This window comes from Melospiza georgiana, chromosome 2, assembly GCF_028018845.1.
Source record: "Melospiza georgiana isolate bMelGeo1 chromosome 2, bMelGeo1.pri, whole genome shotgun sequence".
Taxonomy (NCBI): domain Eukaryota; kingdom Metazoa; phylum Chordata; class Aves; order Passeriformes; family Passerellidae; genus Melospiza; species Melospiza georgiana.
This window is the reverse complement of record NC_080431.1, coordinates 4,746,186-4,764,473: the sequence shown is the minus strand read 5'-3', so window position 1 is coordinate 4,764,473 and position 18,288 is coordinate 4,746,186. Positions and strand designations below refer to the sequence as shown.

The 18,288-nt window shown below is 47.0% G+C and overlaps 1 protein-coding gene across 1 annotated transcript in view; it reads right to left on the bottom strand.

Moving 5' to 3' along the window:
• LOC131096981 (prostaglandin F2 receptor negative regulator-like) overlaps positions 1-2,083 on the bottom strand; it is a gene marked incomplete at its 5' end in the record, with an annotated part of 66,662 nt that extends 64,579 nt beyond the window's left edge. The window contains 3 exon segments of the mRNA XM_058045624.1: positions 1,801-1,950; positions 1,953-2,059; positions 2,061-2,083. Of these exon segments, the coding sequence (XP_057901607.1) occupies positions 1,801-1,950; positions 1,953-2,059; positions 2,061-2,083 (280 nt within the window).
• Between the last annotated feature and the right edge of the window lie 16,205 nt (positions 2,084-18,288).

Below are 18,288 nucleotides of genomic sequence, written 5' to 3'. Positions count from 1 at the left end.
AAAGCACCATTGCAATTACCAAAAAGAAATCCCCAAGAGACAACTCAGAACATCTAGACAAACCAGATCATGAACAATGGCCACATATCTCTGCATGCACACTCTAAGTTCTTCAGATTATTTCATCTTGATTTAAGAAGGAAACAACTTTCCTGTTCTGTGTCATCCTTGATAGTTTTTACTTTTTGCTGCATGACCTTGAGCATCTGAGAGTCTTGATTTTCCGCTTGTCCTATTAAACCATCCTCTTGAAAAATCTTATTCCCTTTCTGTTTCTAAACAAAAATACTGAAGGTGAGCTCTCCAGCTCATGACTGTTTCCCCAGCTGGCAGCACGCCTATATTGTAAAGATAAACGAGATGACTAACGTCAGCTGCAAGTAAGAGAAAGCACAGTGGACACTTTTGTCTGGTGCTATCTTGCAGACAGAACACCCTCTGCCCCAACAGCCTGCAAGCAGCCTCAGGAAAAAGACTGGGACAAGACCTGGTTTAGCAAACTGACTTTCCAACTGCAACTCTCAGCTCTGCAGACCTGGATATGAAAGATTCAACATCCAAACAATGAGGAAAGTGCTCTGGCAGACTTAAGGAAAAAAAAAAGTCACAGCAAAGTCAAAAGTACAAGCACAAACTAAGTGTGTCAGTGAATAGAGTTTTGTTTAAAGAAGAGCGTTGGCAGTGTGGGGCTGGGGCACTGTTTAGTTACTCCTTCCACCTGAAATCTGGAAAAGGCTCCCACTCACTACCTGCAATTAATCAAGTGTTGTGAATCATGAATTACGTAGGATAGCTTGCTCACCTGTGGGACATGCTTGCTCACCTGTACCTGATGCCCTTCTGGCTGCCCAGAGCCGACACAAAGCCACTCAAACACTACAAGAGAGAGCTATCTAACCCGAATAATCTTCTAGTTCTCCACTTCTACATTCACTGCTACTTCTGTAACAGGGTTAGCAACATCACTACAAGTACAATGTTGGGGGGAAAACAAGGGGAAAAAAAAAGAAAAAATAAAAGAAAAAAATCCCACGACAATCCACCACCCACCCTTTTGTGTAGAGCTTGCTTGTCTTTATTCCTGCACGCTGCCTGGCTGGCACTGACACCAGGAAGGAACAATACCACATGTCACGCTCACGACAGCTACACAATTACCTGAACACAGCGTAAACCATCACCTACACAATTACACGCTATCTCCTAGCGGGAGAACTTCCCGGCAGAGGCAGCAAACCCCGGGAGCCCGGCAGGAGGGCTCAGGGAAGCGCTGCTTCCCCGCACCCCGCGTGCCCGGAGAGCCCGAGCAGGGTGCGGGCCCCGGGGGACAGGCACAAGGAGGGTCCCCGCTCAGCCAGCGCTTCACCTCCGCCAGGTGAGGTCTCAGAGCGCTCCCACCTCACCGCCAACACAGCCCCGCACCGGCTCCTTTATGGGCAACTACGGCCCCACCGCCACGTTCCGCGGCCGGGGAGCCCCGAAACCCCGGAGCCTGCGGGAGCCCCCGGGCAGCACCCCGCGACCCGCCCCCGCTCCGGGAGGCCCCCTAAAGTTTCGGGGAGATGCCCGGCAGCGATCCCCCGGAGGGAGCAGCGGGGCCCGGGGGATCCGGGCCGGCCGATTCCGCCCGCTCCAGGGGCCGGCACAGCCCGGCGGGCAGGCGGCACAGCCCGGCCCCGCCGAGGGCAGCGCCCGGCCGGGCTCCGCGGGCGGCTCCCTCCCTCCCGGCCCCGCCGCGCTACCTGCGGGCAAGGTGCCCGAGCACCCCCGGCCGCCCCCGGCCGCGCACCCCCGACTCACCGAGCAGCAACAGGACGAGGAGGAGGAGAGGCAGGCAGGACGCCCTCTCCCCGCGGTGCCCCATGCTGGCAGGGCTGCGCGGCGCCTCTCCCTGGGCGAGCGGGACCGCGGGCGCGCAGGCTGGGCTGGCCCGGGGGCACCGGCGGCGGCAGCGCTCCTCGGCCGGCCGCTCGCTGCCCTGCGAGCGCACGGAGCCGCCCGCCCGCCCCGACCGGCCGCGCCGCGCGGCGCAGCCAACCACAGAGACAAACTTTCCCAGCGCCCGCCCCCGCCCGCAGGTAGCGGGGGCGGCGCGGGGTCCGGCCCGGCCCGGCCCCTTCCCCTCAGGCGGGAGAGGCAGGGCGGAGAGCGGGGCCGCGGGCTCCGGGGGAGCGCCTCGCCGAGAAGGGCCCAGCGGAGAACGGCGCTGCCCTCGCCGCCTCCCTCCCTTCTTCCCTCCCGGGGCCGCCGCCGCCGCGCACACGTGGCTTGGGCAAGCGCCGGTGCGGGGAGGGCGGGCTGGCCCGGCCGGGAGCGGCCCTGGGGCAGCGTGGGGCCGGGGCGCTGTTTGGCCGCTCGTTCCTCGGGCTGCGGAGCCCGTCCGGCCCCCCCTCACGGGTGGGGTCCCCCCGTGTCCGCGGCCGGCGCTCGGCGATCCCCCCGGTGCTCACATCCAGCGCACGGAGCCGCCGCACACGTGTGGGGTCACTGCCGGTCCTGTGCCCATCACTGCCCCAGCCGGGGCTGGCTGCTGGGCTGCCCCAGGCACGGGGGGCACTCCTGCCCCATTCCATGCATGTGTGACCTCAAAAACCAATGCCGAGTGCGCCCATCTTGTGCCCTCCCCTTCCACGGGCAGCACTGGCCTGCCCGTGCTCCGGCGATTCCATCCTGCTCACGGCCTGGGTTAGGAGCTGGAGAGCACAGACACTCAAGTGTGTCCTTACCCCAAGCACTTCATGGACAAGGCCACCACTCCCTCACCCACTGGTGCCAGACAGCCCCCCAAGCAGCATTTTACCCTTTTTGGGGCTGAGTTTCTTTTCCCCTGCCTGAGGTCCCAGTTTAGTCAATAAGGGGCTGCTGCAGCACAGCATTCATGCCACCAACTCCACCACCTTCCTTCCCAGCCTGCTCAGAGATTTTTGTTTGCTTGGGGATTTAATTTCCTGTTTGTTTGTAAAAACAAAGAGCGGAGGCACTGGGCGGCTCTCTAGTAGCTCGGACAGTTATCTGCTCTTTCAGTCCCCTTGCCACATTCTCTGGGAAATCTGTGCTCTCCTTGGGCACGTCTTGCTGTCTGTTGTCCAGGCTCCGTGGTAGAGAGGGATCTGTGATATACATTTTCCTGTGGGGAATCTCTGGAGCCCATGCATGGTTTGGGACAGCTGCTCCTGCACAAAATGGCTGGGTAAGGTTTTATTCCAGAGTCTCCAGTGCACCTTGCTCTCGAGCATGACTTGGCTTGGGCGAGGTTCAGGAAGTGTGTGCTGTGTTCTTGACTGAGCATGATTATCAGACTGGATTTTAGGCTGGACTTTGTTACTCCTTCCGCTATGCTTTACAGGAAAAGAGGGCATTGCCTAATAGGAATGAAATGAGACCCTCCTAAAACTGATGAGGAGAACTTTCACCCTCCAACCACAGTTACCTGAGCTCCTGCAAGGAGTAGATCGACCTCTTTTCAGAGCTGCAGCCACGAGCTGTCTGGAGGACACTTGGTCCTGTGCACAACTGAAGTTTTCCCAGCTCCCAGACACCAAATGAGGCTGAGTCCACAAATGTGACTGAGAAAAAACTGCCTGAACAAAGCAAGGCTGTCTTCAGATATGTTCAAAATGCCCTCATATCCCTGCTTGTTCTTGCTGCCTGTTCCCACGCATTCTGCTCTCCTCCTTTACCCAGCATTTAAACACACTTTTTCTTCACTGGAGGATGTCACTTCCATGAACAAAGACGTGTCCCTTAAATCAAATTCAGAAAGCAGGTTAGATGTCTCACCCTTCCCAGTCAGCTTCTACCACACAGGGTAAACTCCTGATCCTTCATCGAGCTTTATGAAACACTGCTGTCCTGAGCCCTGGGTTGTGTTCTCAACAAGCACCTCAACAACCCCGCTGCTCCCACCTCTTTTACTTCAGTAAGAACCACTTTTCCCCCACATATAGTCAGAATTCCAGACAGAAGGGCCACTATAACCCATTAATCTGACCATATACAAAAGCCAGAGATTTTTTTTCCTCAGCAGCTGGATCAAAGTGGGTTAGAAAGACAACACGTCTTAAAGACTCCAAGTAATGGCAACTGCTTCTTCCACCTACTAATTTATTCCAATGTTTAATTATCCTTGCTGCTAGGAAATTGCTTCTTTCAAGGTTGAATTTGTCTAACTTCAACTTTGAGACATCAGAACTTGTTATGCCTTTGCCTACAAAACTGCACACCCATCCCATTTTCATGGTTAAGTAACTATACATGGTGCTTCTATCACTTCTTGTTTAACTGAATAGATTGTTTCCTTTGAAGCCTCACATTGTAAGATTTCGTTTTGGTCACTGCAGATTTTTTGGACTCCAGTGTTTCTGAGTGTTTTTTTGACTTGCAGGCACCCAGCATGGGTACAATGTCATTGTGGTCTATACACACATGCTGTGCACAGAGTAAGAGTAATTTCTCAGTCATTGTTTTCTCCCTTCTCTCATAACTAAAAATGGAAGTAGACCATTTCCTGTGCTGTACAAAAAGCTTGTGGAGTTCATTACCCATGTTGAGTCCCCAAATCTCTTTCTGCATCTGTGTTTTTCCTGAAAGCATCTTTATCCTGCCATTCATCACTATGCGCTTCCCTCCTCAGCACATGGCCTTGCAGCAGGGTGTGTTAAAATACAGTCTGTAACATTGTGACAATTTAAGCAGGTGTCTGAGATTGTCATTCAATTTGAGAGCCGTTTCTCCAAGGCTGGTAAATTGCCAGCACAGGTGCCAGAAAGAGCAGGTCTGAAGCTGACCGCTGTGTTAGTCTACCTTCTCCTTCAAAGCCTGTTTTCTTCTCCTTTTTGTGTGTCCTACTTTCAATGGATTGTTACATGTATGTGATTATGTCATTTTTCCCCCTTGCCAATTCCATTTTGTATCGTTCAGCTATGAGAGCCAGTCTGAGCCAGAAGCTTTCTCCAAGTTGAGACAAATATCTTCCTCTGTTTTTGTGCATTTCCAATGTTTATTCATGAGCTGCAGAGTAAATACGTGGTCAGTTGTTTGTTTCTCAGGAAGGCATCCCATTTGACTTTCAGTGTTTAGCATGTTGTTGATTTGAGTAGATAGCACGTACTTATTTATTGATGATGCTGTAAAAATGCTTGCTTACGTTTCTTCATACCTACATTTCTGCATAATGTATAGGCTGAAAGTGCCTCTCATTTGGGGTAACTAGGCTAGCCAGCAGAATTCCGGGGAAGGATCAAGATTGGAGTGTTATATTAAACACACTATTATGCATGCACATGTTCATGAAACATGAACACACCCTGATCCTAAAGAAGCCCACACGCAACCACTCCCTGCTTGCACCACTCCCCCAACATACACTTGCTAGCCTTTGCAGTTTCTCTCTTGGCAAACATGGATAAACAACTTTTGTTCTGCCCACCTTGTTGCCTGAGCAGCAGAGGACAGAGTGAAATGTCTCTGTATGAGGCCCACATCCAACACAGAGTGCAAGAATAAAGGACATTTAGAAGGATTGATCAACAGCAGAAGGACCTGGCCTGATGAGGACCCAGCACCCTGCTTAGGGGCAGAGATGCAAAAGTGCTCCTCTCATGCAGTGCAGACTGCAGGCTGCAAACCTTAACGAGGGGAGAAACCTTTTGGTGCCATTGCCTGGCATGTGGCAGCCAGGAGCTCTCCACAACAAACGAGAGGCATGGGCAGACAGACAGGTAAGGCCGTGCTCCACTGCCCCGTCAGCAGCACAGCAGCCTCCAAGGCAGGAAGAGGGCTCTCTCAGTGGTTTCCAAGCTGTTTGCATGAGGAGCCTGGGGAGAGGGAGCCACAGCACAAACGTTGTCCTGGAGACATCTGTGCAGGGATGTGCTATCTCATTTAAGGACCTTTTTCTCAAGAGCTAGGGACTTCATCCCCAGCGTGCCGGCGAAATTCCACGTTGCTTGATTTCACTCCGCCCCTAGGTTCCCTTTGTGTCTCCAAGCAGGCACAATACTTGTCTTCATTTCCTCTTCTCAACTCTTGTTAAATTTTGCCTTGCTCCAGTGAACAGCGTGCGTGTTCCAGCCAGCGGGCTGCCCCATCACGGCTGTGGCTGACGTGAGCCCCACACTCGGTTTTGTGAAATGTTTCTGAGCGTACCTGGATGGAAAATACATGCCCCCCCCTGTCATTCCCCTTTAGCAGCTGAACAGAAATATGGGCAATAGTAGAGAGCTCACAAAGAACTGTGAAAAACTCAGCTTAGCCATTTATGTATTATGCATTAAAACCTGTCTCTATTGAGCTGTCCAAGATAAAGTCCTACTGGCATGTGATCAAAAGCGTAGGAAATTACCTTGATTTGTCCTGGCTAGAGCTGGCTGCCTCATGTAAAAGTATTTGTGAATAAATTATTTGCAGATTGATGAGGAAAAAGTGAGTAATTTATTTGATGAATATTGTTCAGCTAGCTCTTGAGCTAACCAAACCATGAGGAAAAAATATTGGTGAATGATTTATTTGAAAATCTAGCTGAAATCTGACAGGAGAAAATGGTCAAACAATCTGCCACAATTATTCAAATTCTGGTAGACCTGGATAATGTTCACACGCTACTGAAGCACACCCCATTGCTTCAAGCCATGATGGTAGAGAAGATATTGAAATCAGAATTCAAATCTTCAAATCTATACTCACCTTCTTCTTAAAAGAGATTCTCCTCGACCACAGACCCAAAGGTACCTATTAATGAGCATAGAACAGATTCTACAGTTTGCAGTTATTTATTCTTATTTATTATTAAGACACTCTGGAAACTCTCTTGCTTGATAGAACAGCAATGAAAATTGAGTACCTTTTACTCCTCTACAGCCTCCCTTCAGTGGATTTCTAAGCACTTTACAAATTTCAATGGGTTTAATGTTACAGCTGTTCTGTGAGGCAGGAAGGCATAATGAAATCCAGGAAAAGTGGAAAGTACACCACACGCTACAGGTTTCTTTACAACATAAACTGAAGCTTCATGAACATCTTTAGGCTAGATTCCTTTCAACAGAGCACATCTTTCTAAGACTGACTAGATTTTTCAAATCTGACTGCCTGAGCTTGGGTTCCTAGCTACTTAAGCACTCATAAACATGCTATGTGTTGAAATTTGTTGGAACTTTTGAGCACCAAACACACAAGGAAAACCCCCATGTGTCGTGATATTTCCATGCATACAGATTTACCAGCATATCTCTAGATGCCTGATGGTCTCACAGGTTAGAGCCATCGCAGCTGCAAAACAGGCAGGTTGCAAAAAGCTGCCTGTGGCTGTGGGTTGCACATCATGTCGCTGTCACCACATGAGCAAACCACATGCAAAAAGGTTATCCAACCTGCTAAGCAGTAAATGACACATCCTCCTACCTCCTGCCTCCCTCTTGCACTTCCAGCAGCAGGGCTGCAGTCCCTCTGTTGCTTCTTGGTTGAGATGGTGAATGAAATATGAGGGGCTGCACTTCAAAGCGCTGGAGAGATGTTAAAGATCTGCTGTTAGATGTTATGGCAGTTCCCACTAGGGCAGGAACAGTAAGGATAAAATCAACACCCTATTCAAACTACCGGACATTTTCTTGTCAGCTTGAGTGCAGACAGGATTTGATCTGTAGTACCTAAGCAACCAAAGAATTAGGGAGCAGAAAATACATTCTAAAGCAGTACATGACAAAATTATCCCCCCAACAACTTGCACTCTGAACTCCTACAGAAGTAAATAATTAAATAACCAATCTAAAAGATGCAATTTTTTTAATAAGGAAGACTGAATATCAAATTAAAATCTGCTGTCGGCCTTAACACAAATAAACTATAAAATCAGAAATAAATATTTGTATAATTGCTGTTGATCATTAGAGGCAGTTTAAAATCCAGATTTACTCAGTGTGATTTTTATTCTCCTTCCCACTGGCATGTCTCCTCTCTTGAACTAGGAAAAATCAAAAGGAGTCAATTTTGCTTTCAGGTTTTCTCTCTTTCTGCGATGTGACTGCAAAAAATCATAGGGGAGGATATTGCTCTGTTTTAAAGGAACAGATTTCATTAGATACAGAGAAGGAAAACAATAGAAACATTTCTCTTGGCATTTATTTGTTTTTATATGAATTCTCCTAGGCAAAATTGAAGTCACGAGAGAGGGGAGTCTCTGTTTATAACGTGGGCAGGTACAATTCCACAATTCTTACCCTGCTCCAGATTCACTTCATGATACTGACCAGTTACACTCCATTTTGGGAGCTTGCTTTTTTTTCAGTAAGGTCAATCTGAACTTAGCTCTTCTTTGTGTTTTTTTACCTGTGGGACTGCTGTCTTCCCACATCAGAAATAGGCTCAAATCCTTTTCTGACCTTGATTGCAGGACATCCATGTGATGAGAATAAATCAGATTAAATCAGAAGCAGGAACAGTGTATTTCTTTGGCAGGTCCCAGGACTTCACATATTGTTGCCTTCTATTGCACAAGGTGTGTAACCCAACCTTGACTTTAGGCCATTCTGAGGCACAGAAATTATGGAAACAAGAGGCCAGGAGGTCTCTGCCTATGCTAGACTGAAATGCTGCACATAATATACACTGAGCTGTCACCTATTATCCTGAGTTGATTTAAAATCATCTATAATCCAGGGATGAGAAGTGAGCACCATAGGATGTGAAAAATCCTTCTCATACAGCATGACAGTGCTGTCATTATACCAGACCATGAAAGAAGAAACACACTGTCTCCTCAAAAAAGGACTTCTAATTTCTTGAACACTATGGCTAAAAGAATCTTTTTGAGTCCATTTATATTAACAGGAATTAATTAAGAGATTAGGCTAAGGCTGGTGATTAGGGCCCTGTCTGAGAATGTGGGCACACTCTTTATTAACAAGAGCCTAGAAACAGGAAGGAGGCTCCACACCCCCGTGCATGTAAGCTAGTGCAGTCACTGCATTCCAAGGAACTGAGATCTCAGTACAAAGGATGATCCAGAAGTCAGTCTTCTGGGGATCTTCCCTCCCCTTGATGGGACTAGAGGAGATGCTATGAAGAGAGCTTTGTGTTCTCAGACAAAAAAAAAATGTCTGGGAAAGTCAGTGAAGTCTCAACGTGTGTTTTTCAGGTTAATTTCTAACTTGCAGCGCCAAGCAAAGAGAATAGAGATGCAAAATACATGCAAAATAAAACCAACATAAAAGTTCAGTGACAACTGGCATATTGAAACCCTGCTTTTAACAGAGTTCCAAAAACCAACTCAGAGAGCTTAATACACAAATAATAAAGCAGAGCAAAGCAACCTCTGTACTTACATATTTCCAGTCCTTTTGGCATCCTAATTGTCCAGCATCTCCTGCCTACTGCAATTTGCTCTCCTTTCCTCTGTTTTGTTTTCACATTGAATGACCAGCTAACTAGCTATTGAGCCAGGAGAGACAAAAAAAGGTCAAAAACTGCAGATGTCTCAGTGTTTGTGCCCAGGGGACATCAGATAACAAGCTGTTACAGTCTGCCTGCAAATCCACTGGTTGACTTGTTATTCTTGAGTGTCTGCGTAAGGCCTCATTGATTCTAGTTTGGCACTGTGCTGTTGACCCTGCAGCGTTTTGAGGAGATCTGCAGTGCAAAAGGCTCATCAGCTCATCCAGCACATCTTCTGTGAGTCTTGGATAATGGTCAGAGAAGTAACTCAGAGAAGCTGTATCTCACCCCAGACCTCCAGCTGAGGGCTCCTGCTCTCTGCCCGGACGCTCCATCACCTGTGCCTTGGCAAATCTTGCATCCTGGGAAATGGGCACTGTTAGAGGGTGCTCCTGTGTTGGCAGAACAGGGAATGTGTCTGCTGATCATGTGGTTCCTCAGGACAGCCCAACAGCCCCAAGAAGTCACAAGGTAAACCACAGCACAAAGTCCCCTTGCCTACTCTGTGACCGCAGGGACTGCGAGCAAGGAAACACATTCAGATTCAAATCACGATATATGAAAGTCTCACTAATTTAGACCCAAGGGACTTCAGAAGAGGGCACATTTTGGCTCTCTGTGAGAGCACAGTGTGTGCATATAAAGTCACTGGGAAATGTTCAATGAGGCTACACATACTGTGTCCCTCAAAACACAGTTCTGTGATTGGGGAGCAGTGGTTGTTGTTCATGAACTGCATGTCTTATAGCAGAATAAGAAGGGCTGATAAAAACAGCATGAATAAATCCTATTAGCATTGTTTTAAGGAGACCTCCACTCCAGCCTTGCACAGATGAGTGAGCAAAGCTGGGCAAGGCTGCACGGGGGCTCTGGCTATTTCCTTGTATCCCTGAGGGAAACGACATTTCTCTGTTGGTGGAAGGAATGAGAGCCTGTCCGTTCCCTGCCACTCAGACTCCCCATGGGCTTTGAGGCCGCTCCTCACCCACCACCATGCTGTGGAGTGGTGTTTCATGCAAGCAAGATGACTTCAGGGCAGGGGGGATTGAGGAGCAGGGAAGGAGTAGTGCAAAAGGAAGTATCACTGCATTTCCAGAGCTTGTCACGGAGGATCAGGACAGCTGGGTAGCCTTGGAGACAGAAATTGAAGGTGTGTTATGGGGATTTACATGCTGGTTTTGGAAGTCCTGTTTCAATTTAAGATGATTAGCAATATCTGTGAAAGCCCTCAGGAAGCTGACTCCTTTACATTTCCATAAAGGAACCAGACAAGGCATAGCCCTTTTCTTTTAGCAAGAATTTCCTAGCCAGTGGCTGGAGAAATGTGCTGCTTTTCTCCTTGCTGCGAATAGGCAGCTGCTGTGCTCACTAGATTATAACCCAGGCTGCATGGGAAGATTTGATTTAAGGCAAGCCTGGCTGATGACTCTCTGCATGCAAAACTTCCAAACAAGGAGGAGGGAGCAGCTGCAATTACAGTTTTCAATTGGGAAGTGAGAAAATAGAGATAATTTCCGTTTCTACAGCAATGTGAATAATTATCAAAAAGAAAATGGTCGACTGGCAGCTAGAAGCCTTGCTCCTGCTACCTAGAGCAATGGGCCAGGAGCAGCAGCACAGGCAAAATCCTTGGACAGAGTCCACTTCTAAATTTTAAAGCTCCTTTCCCCATTCTCATGTTTGTTTGTTTTTCATTTACACGTACTTGGAATTTACATTTCCCCACCCTGCCCTGAGAACACTGTGTATTACAAGGTTTGCATGTGAATATCGCTTCTGAGATTTCACCTTGCCTCTGCTTACATCTCAGCACCAATCAAACAAGACTGCAAGGCATTCCGGCACTAAGCCTCCATAAAGCATCCCCTTTCTAGATTAAAATCAACACTGTTTATTCTCAAGAACGTTTGAAAACCAGCCACGTTTAGCAGGTGATGGGCGCTCCCCACGAAGTTGCTTTGACATAGCACTAGTTTTCAGGTGCTCTCCTGTCTCAGACAGGAACTCCTAGCAAATTTCATGAATCCAGAGACTGGCAAATCCATGGCAATAGCCTTCTGAAGTGCTAATAAAATGCCAAGCCAATTCTGGAGTCATAGTCTGGCATACGAATTTGGGCTTGTTTATCAAATGTTGTGATGCTTCTGCTGCCAGCTAAAAGAAGGTGGTGCCCCCTGTGAGTAACACTGGCTCAGCTGATCTACCTGGCCACTGCACAAGAAGTCCAGTGGCACTCATCTGGTCTGACTGCAAATGCACTGAAATTCACTTAGCTAGCAACACTGAAAATCCACAGGATCCTAATTAGAATGATCAAGTAGTCAACTTTAAAACATCGGTACTATCTGCTACCGAGCCCACAGACTCTCAGAAATAATGAGCATTAAAGGAGAAAAAAAAAACCTCTTCAGAAAGGAAGCTCTCACTGATACCTTAGATAGCAGGTCATGCCTTTTGCATTTCTTGATGAGCTTCTGTAGCCAGTCTTCTCCGACTGCTCCTGCCAGCACATGTTGGAGCACATCTCATGCCTATTCAAACAAACAAAAGAGGATGTCTTGTCTTTCTCCTTCCTCCATACTGTGGGGAATTACTGCTCTTCTCCATTCTGCTTCTCATGTGGAGAGAGTAATTTTTAGTTTTTTATTGCAGTAAAAATAATACAAAGCTTCATGAATGAAGCTGGCAAAATACAGAATTGGGCTTTACTCTTCATGCACAAAGATAAAATGGTAACATAATATTTAATCAGGGAGTGAAAGAAAGAGAAGTGAGTTCATTAACTTTTCCCTTGAGTGAAAACTCCTGTTTTCATTCTTCTTTTATTTTTATTCAAATAATTTCCAAGAGAACACCATCCATATGCAAATGCATATGTGTTCTCAGAATACAGCTTTCTTTTATATAGATGATCATGAACTCACTTCAATAAAGGGAAAAATGTCAGGATTTTTTCATAGAAATAATTGGCCAGGCAGCCAGCAGTAAAATCTCTATTAACCTCCAATTATCACTCCCACATTCCCAAGAGCTTGTATACTTCAGTGGACAGTGTTTTGCAGAGGTGGACATTACAGATCCAAACTGCTTTTACTCAGTCCTTCTGTGGGAAGAATCACATGCTACTTTTTGGGGTTTGTAGGGTTTTTTTTTCCCCACTAGTTGCTAATGAAGAAGGAGCAACTTTTTCATGGAGTTTTCCAAGAAGCAAGATCCATGCTCTTTGGAGGCTCCATAATGCTCTGTGAAGATCCATGTCTCCACTTCTGGATGCTGACAGGAGGTTTGGATTTTTGCCAGGAGTGAGCTCAGAGGCAGAGCTGCCTGTGACACAGAAGGACAGGGGAAGGGCAAAGACGCTTTGATGTTGAATGATGAGCAAACATCATTCAAAAGATGACATTTGAATTGTGCCCTCATGCACCAGAGATCAGGGAATGGGAACGTGATTTGTCCGGGGCAATGGCAGGGAAAAGGCTCAGGGTGACAGCTTCCAGCTAAATTGTGAGGGAGTGCTAAGCCTTGACACGATTACCCATCTCTACCCAAAATGTGAGGGAATGCTAAGCCTTGACACGATTACCCATCTCTATCCAAATTGTGAGGGAATGCTAAGCCTTGACACGATTACCCATCTCTACCCAAATTTTGAGGGAATGCTGAGCCTTGACACAATTACCCATCTCTACCCAAAATGTGAGGGAATGCTAAGCCTTGACACGATTACCCATCTCTACCCAAATTTTGAGGGAATGCTGAGCCTTGACATGATTACCCATCTCTACCCAAATTGTGAGGGAATGCTAAGCCTTGACACAATTGCCCATCTCTACCCAAATTTTGAGGGAATGCTGAGCCTTGACACAATTGCCCATCTCTACCCAAATTTTGAGGGAATGCTAAGCCTTGACACAATTGCCCATCTCTACCCCTTGACCTGTTTAATAAGCACCACTTGCCAGATCCCTGAATGGGGTCAGGCACCAGCTCTGCCTTTCCTGAGGCATCCACATTACAGGGAGGAACCTTCTTGTAGAGGAGACATCCCAGCTAAAAGAAGCCACACAAGAAAGAAAAGGGAAGTTCAGCTCTGGGAATGCCTGCTCAGAGCCCCTGATCTGGACTGTGCTGCTGAGCTCCACCCCAGCAGCTTCCCCATCCAGGCTCTGGTGGCTGCACGCTCCAGTCCTAAAGCACAGAGCACGACAGCACCGAAATAACTGCAGAGTTAATATGTCCTGAAGGTCCCCTACTTTCACAGGAGCATGTGTAATGTCTCTTCCAAATGATCCCTCTTATGGGTGTTGCCCCCGGATACACCCATTTGGGAAGCAGTTTAGTTGTGCATAAGTTTTTGAAGAGATGCAAACACAACCATTAAAATAATCTAAGCAATTCCCACACCCTCTCTGTGACTTAAAAAACCTACTTGTCTCCCATCACCAGGACATGTGATTTCTTTATTTTTCCTCCTGTTATTTCCTTTTAGATAACCACATTATCAGAACCCACTAATTTATGAGGAGCAGACAAAGACCAGGAGAATCAGTCCCTTCCTTAAAGATGTTACTTCTGTCAGATTAATGTGTGAAAAACAGCCAGGAACTTCTCAATGAATCTTTCTGGAATATTTCCTAAGCAGCTGCTGATTCTTTCTGGGTAATAACAGAAAAGAAATCTGAGAGGAGAAACTGCAGCTGCTGCCACAACAGAAAGAGCTTATTATGAGACATTGCGCTCTTTTGTTTTTTCACTTCATTTGTTTGGGTTTTGGTGAGGTTTTTATTTTTGCCCAAGTGATAAATTGCTAGGGAAAATCCACACCAGGAAATTTTTATATATACATATATATATATATATGCCTACCAACATGCAGGTTCCCATACAACCACAGATGATGTCAGCTATTTGGGTTAGTAATGATTTCGTCCCCTGTGGTGCTTTCATTCCCTTGCTACAGGACTCAAATTCTGCGCTGGAGGCACTGGGCTGGGATTTGAATGATTTGCCACCAGTGCCTGTCTCTTTCCAGTGCACTCTGGCTCAGGTTACTTCCATTTACAGTGCCACAGTGCATCACAATCCCAGTTATCTTCTTTTCTGCCTCCATGGTTATTGTGTTCCAATACTAAACCTTTCCAAAAAGGGATCATACCTTCATCAGATTTCTTGGCCCTATTGCAATGCAATAACTGATAAGAGGGAACACCATCTGCACAAAAATACAATTCCCAAAGCTGCACTTAAGGCAACATTCCAGTCCTTAATTACCCAACACTGAATCAGAGAGGAAAGAAAGAAAACCAGCTCCAGGCATCTGCTCCCTCAGTCCCTGAGGAGGAAACCTGAGCTGCCAGCCCAGAGTCCACCACCATGCAGCATTCCTGCTGCTCAGAGAGCACGGGGGTCCTGTGTTTGCCTTATACCCAGAGCTGGTAGGAAGTGAGAGATTAGGAAATGTGCTGTCAGGGCAGACTCAGCCCAGCACTGCCAAGAAAGTACATTTAGAAAAGCTCAGCATTTTGAAAAGAATCACCAAAACTTTTTGAGTTCCACAAAATGCTACTTTGAATTCACATTACAAAACTGTGTGACACCAAGGCCAACGACCAAAACAAGGGGGAATACCTCATTTTGTAATGCAGTCAGAATTCAGGTGGCTGTGGGCATGCTACCTGCATGCCAACAGAAAGTGAATATATTTCTGGTCACCAGCAGGCTTTTCTGAAGCACTTCTGACATCCTCCAACACCCTTCTTTACTGCCAAGCATCTAAATAAAATAAAACAAATGTTAACACTGAGCAAGTAGGTTATTTACCCTCTTAGGTACTCCATGCCCTCCTCTGGAGGCTGCACACACTTTTCTCCACCACAGTTCACTTGCTGTGCAAGTTCAGTTTGGTATTTGTCAAATCCTTTCCAAATCTGGAAACACTGATGTGTCACGGAAGTATTTCTTTGTTCAGAGGTTACCGACTGGATTAATTGCAGTGGCTTCTCAAAGGACAACTTAATCTGCATTAGCAACTCACCTGCTTCTCAGTGCAGCTACTGTGCACGTGTTGGCAAGGATGGATGGGAAATTAGGACACAGAAATAATTTTTGCTGTGTGTTTTTTGATGTGTCTCACCTTACCTGCCTAAATGGCTGGCAAGCATTTGCCACAGTACTTAAATGTCTTATGAAAATGAGTCAACAGAGAACCTCAGGCTGGTTGGGAAAATTTTTAACTTTCTCAGGCAATCAACTAGATCATATTCTCCTAAGCAGTTGAGTCCCTATGTTATTTGTCCATTTTTTAAAACAATGTAGTTTTAACCAGCCATATGACTTTGCAAACAGTCCATTGTATGTCTTGGAATCAAAACTGCTCTGTGACACAGACATGTTTCATTATTGATTCAACAAGTTTCAGTTCCATATGGCTTCAGTTACAGAATAACTAACTGGAGCCTTTCCTTCCTCGCACAAAAGCATCGTCAGCTAAACTCCAATAACAGAAGCTTTATTTCAGGCATGTGCAAGGGGTGGAAAGAGGCTAATTGAATCTGATCTGATAGTTTTTCCAGTTTTAAAAATTAGTGTGGATTGCCATTTCTTCTAGATGAAGGAGGGGGGGGAAAAATCTACAAGAGGCCAGATTCTGAGCTGATGCCCCAGCTGATGACCTGGTCCCATTTTACAAGCAGGAAAATAGTAGTTCTAGAAGGGAGACTCCCTACAAATGGGACAGGATGGTGTGGGTAAGTGGTGAGGGTTATGGACCAGCATGCAACTCCTCTGCAGATCAGAAATTAATGGCAGCACCACAGCATGGGGGTTTTGCTAAATCCATACCTCTGATTTGGCAGCCACAGTGATTCAGACTTCCTCCTGCAGCTTGTGGTCCTCAGCCAATGCCCACTCAAGTCAACAGAAATTTTTTGTTGACTTCAAAGGAAATTTACGTGGCCTTTATTTTCAGCCTTTGAGTGCAATTAAAGCCATATTGCGTTCAAATGCATGGTGGACACTGTTCCTTGGATGATGCTTTTCTTCCATCACTGCTTGGTTGGTAGGACTGGTGATGGTAATACCAGTAAAAGTGGAATCATTCTGCTTGTGCTGTGAAGCTGTCAGTGGCTTCCAGGTGTTGGGAGATCTGAGGATTGAGGGCTTTGCCTCAGTTCCAGCTTTACAAATATACACAAGGAGAGGAGTTTAAACCTTCCCTGCCTCTGGCATCCCTTCACTTAATTGCACTGTCCCTTTCTTTTCTCTAGGTTGTTCCACTGTTGCTTGAGCCCTGTAAAGTAGGACATTACAAAAAGCTTGGTGATAGAAGCCAGTTTTGCTGAGATTGACATGATTAGTCAGGGTGCAGTGGGGTCCTGAGGGAGGGAACGGGGACCCAGATCACTCTGAGAGCCAAACAAAATCTTTCTGTGGGCAGAAGTGAGGTCTGAAGAGCTCCCTGCCTACAAGCCCAGTGTCTGCAAGGTTTCACTCCAGCTCTTTTCCTGGTGACCCTTACTGCTTTTGACAAGTCACCAGGCAACTGCAGATCAAAATCACAAGCTCAGCCCCAACTCCAGTTGGCAGTGCCTTAACTGAGACTGGCAGTGGCTGATTTTCAAACCAGTGAAAAGGTATAAGAACCTCACCAACTTGTTGCTGGGAGGGACAGGGCTGTGCTTGAGGCTCTGGGCAGGCAGGAAGCATCACAGCTGTACTCAATGCAGATCCAAGTGTAGACACACTCATGGCCAAGTCCTGCTTTCAGGTACTCCTTCAGTACAGAGAAACCGTGTGGCAGCTCCTGTCTTCTAACCAAGAGCAAGTGACACTGTCCTGCTTTTCTCCATCAGCCTGCAGGATGGGGTGACAGCCAATCTATGCATACTGCCTCTTGCTGCCTCATGGCAGAGGTTGCAGGATGATGCTCCCACCCCTGAGGTCTGAGCAGGGTGCCCATTCCCATGGAAGGACTTCTGCTGTGTTGTGTGCTGCACTGTGTTCATTGCAGGGACCAAATGTTCGGTTATCTCACAGGGTGCATACGTTCAGAGCTGAGCTAAAAATGGACTGGATGTGTTTGCTGCATCTTGAACTGCCTGGGTGCAACAAAACATGATAGGCTGTTCCAGTTGTTCAAACTTGTATCTGTGTTTAATCAGCCCAGGTGCCCAGCTGTCTGCTAAAGGAAATCCTCCTGGAAGCCAGTGAGATGGGCTTTTCTTTATGAAATCTCATTACTGTGATAGGTGGCAGCAGTGTCTGTTCTGCAGGTTGGCATTACCTTCAGTTTCTTGTAACGCTGCCTGACTTTAACTGGCTGGGCTGACATCTTCTGTGAGAGGTCTTGCCTAGGGCTGATGCATTCCTCAGCCTTTTGTAAGACATGCTATTCAAATCTGGTTACTCTGGTCCTGTTAATTTCCTCTTAGGTTCTTCTAGAACACCATTGTAACGCTGAAGTGCTTACAGCAACTCCTGCATTTATAATCACCAGCTCACCTGGTGAGAAACAGCAGCTATTCCTGACAGCCCCTCTGAGCTGCCCAGGGTCTGCCTGCCCAGGGTCCAGCCTGCTGGCACAGTGCATGGAGGTTGAGCAGGACTCACTGATTTCTGTCACTGCACCCCTATGATTTCAATGGGCACTGGGCAATGAGAGCACAGAGAGGCAGTGATTACCCACAAATGCCTAATGAAGTGATGACCATGATATCCCACAGGCACACAGCACTGCAGGCAGGGAGCAAGTCCAGTTCTCTGGGACAGAACTCTGGTGTCTCCTCAGTGAGACAGGGCCTTCTTTCAGCCTCCACATCAACTGTTACACACTTTCCATCTTCTCCAAAAAAGGAGCAGAGGTCA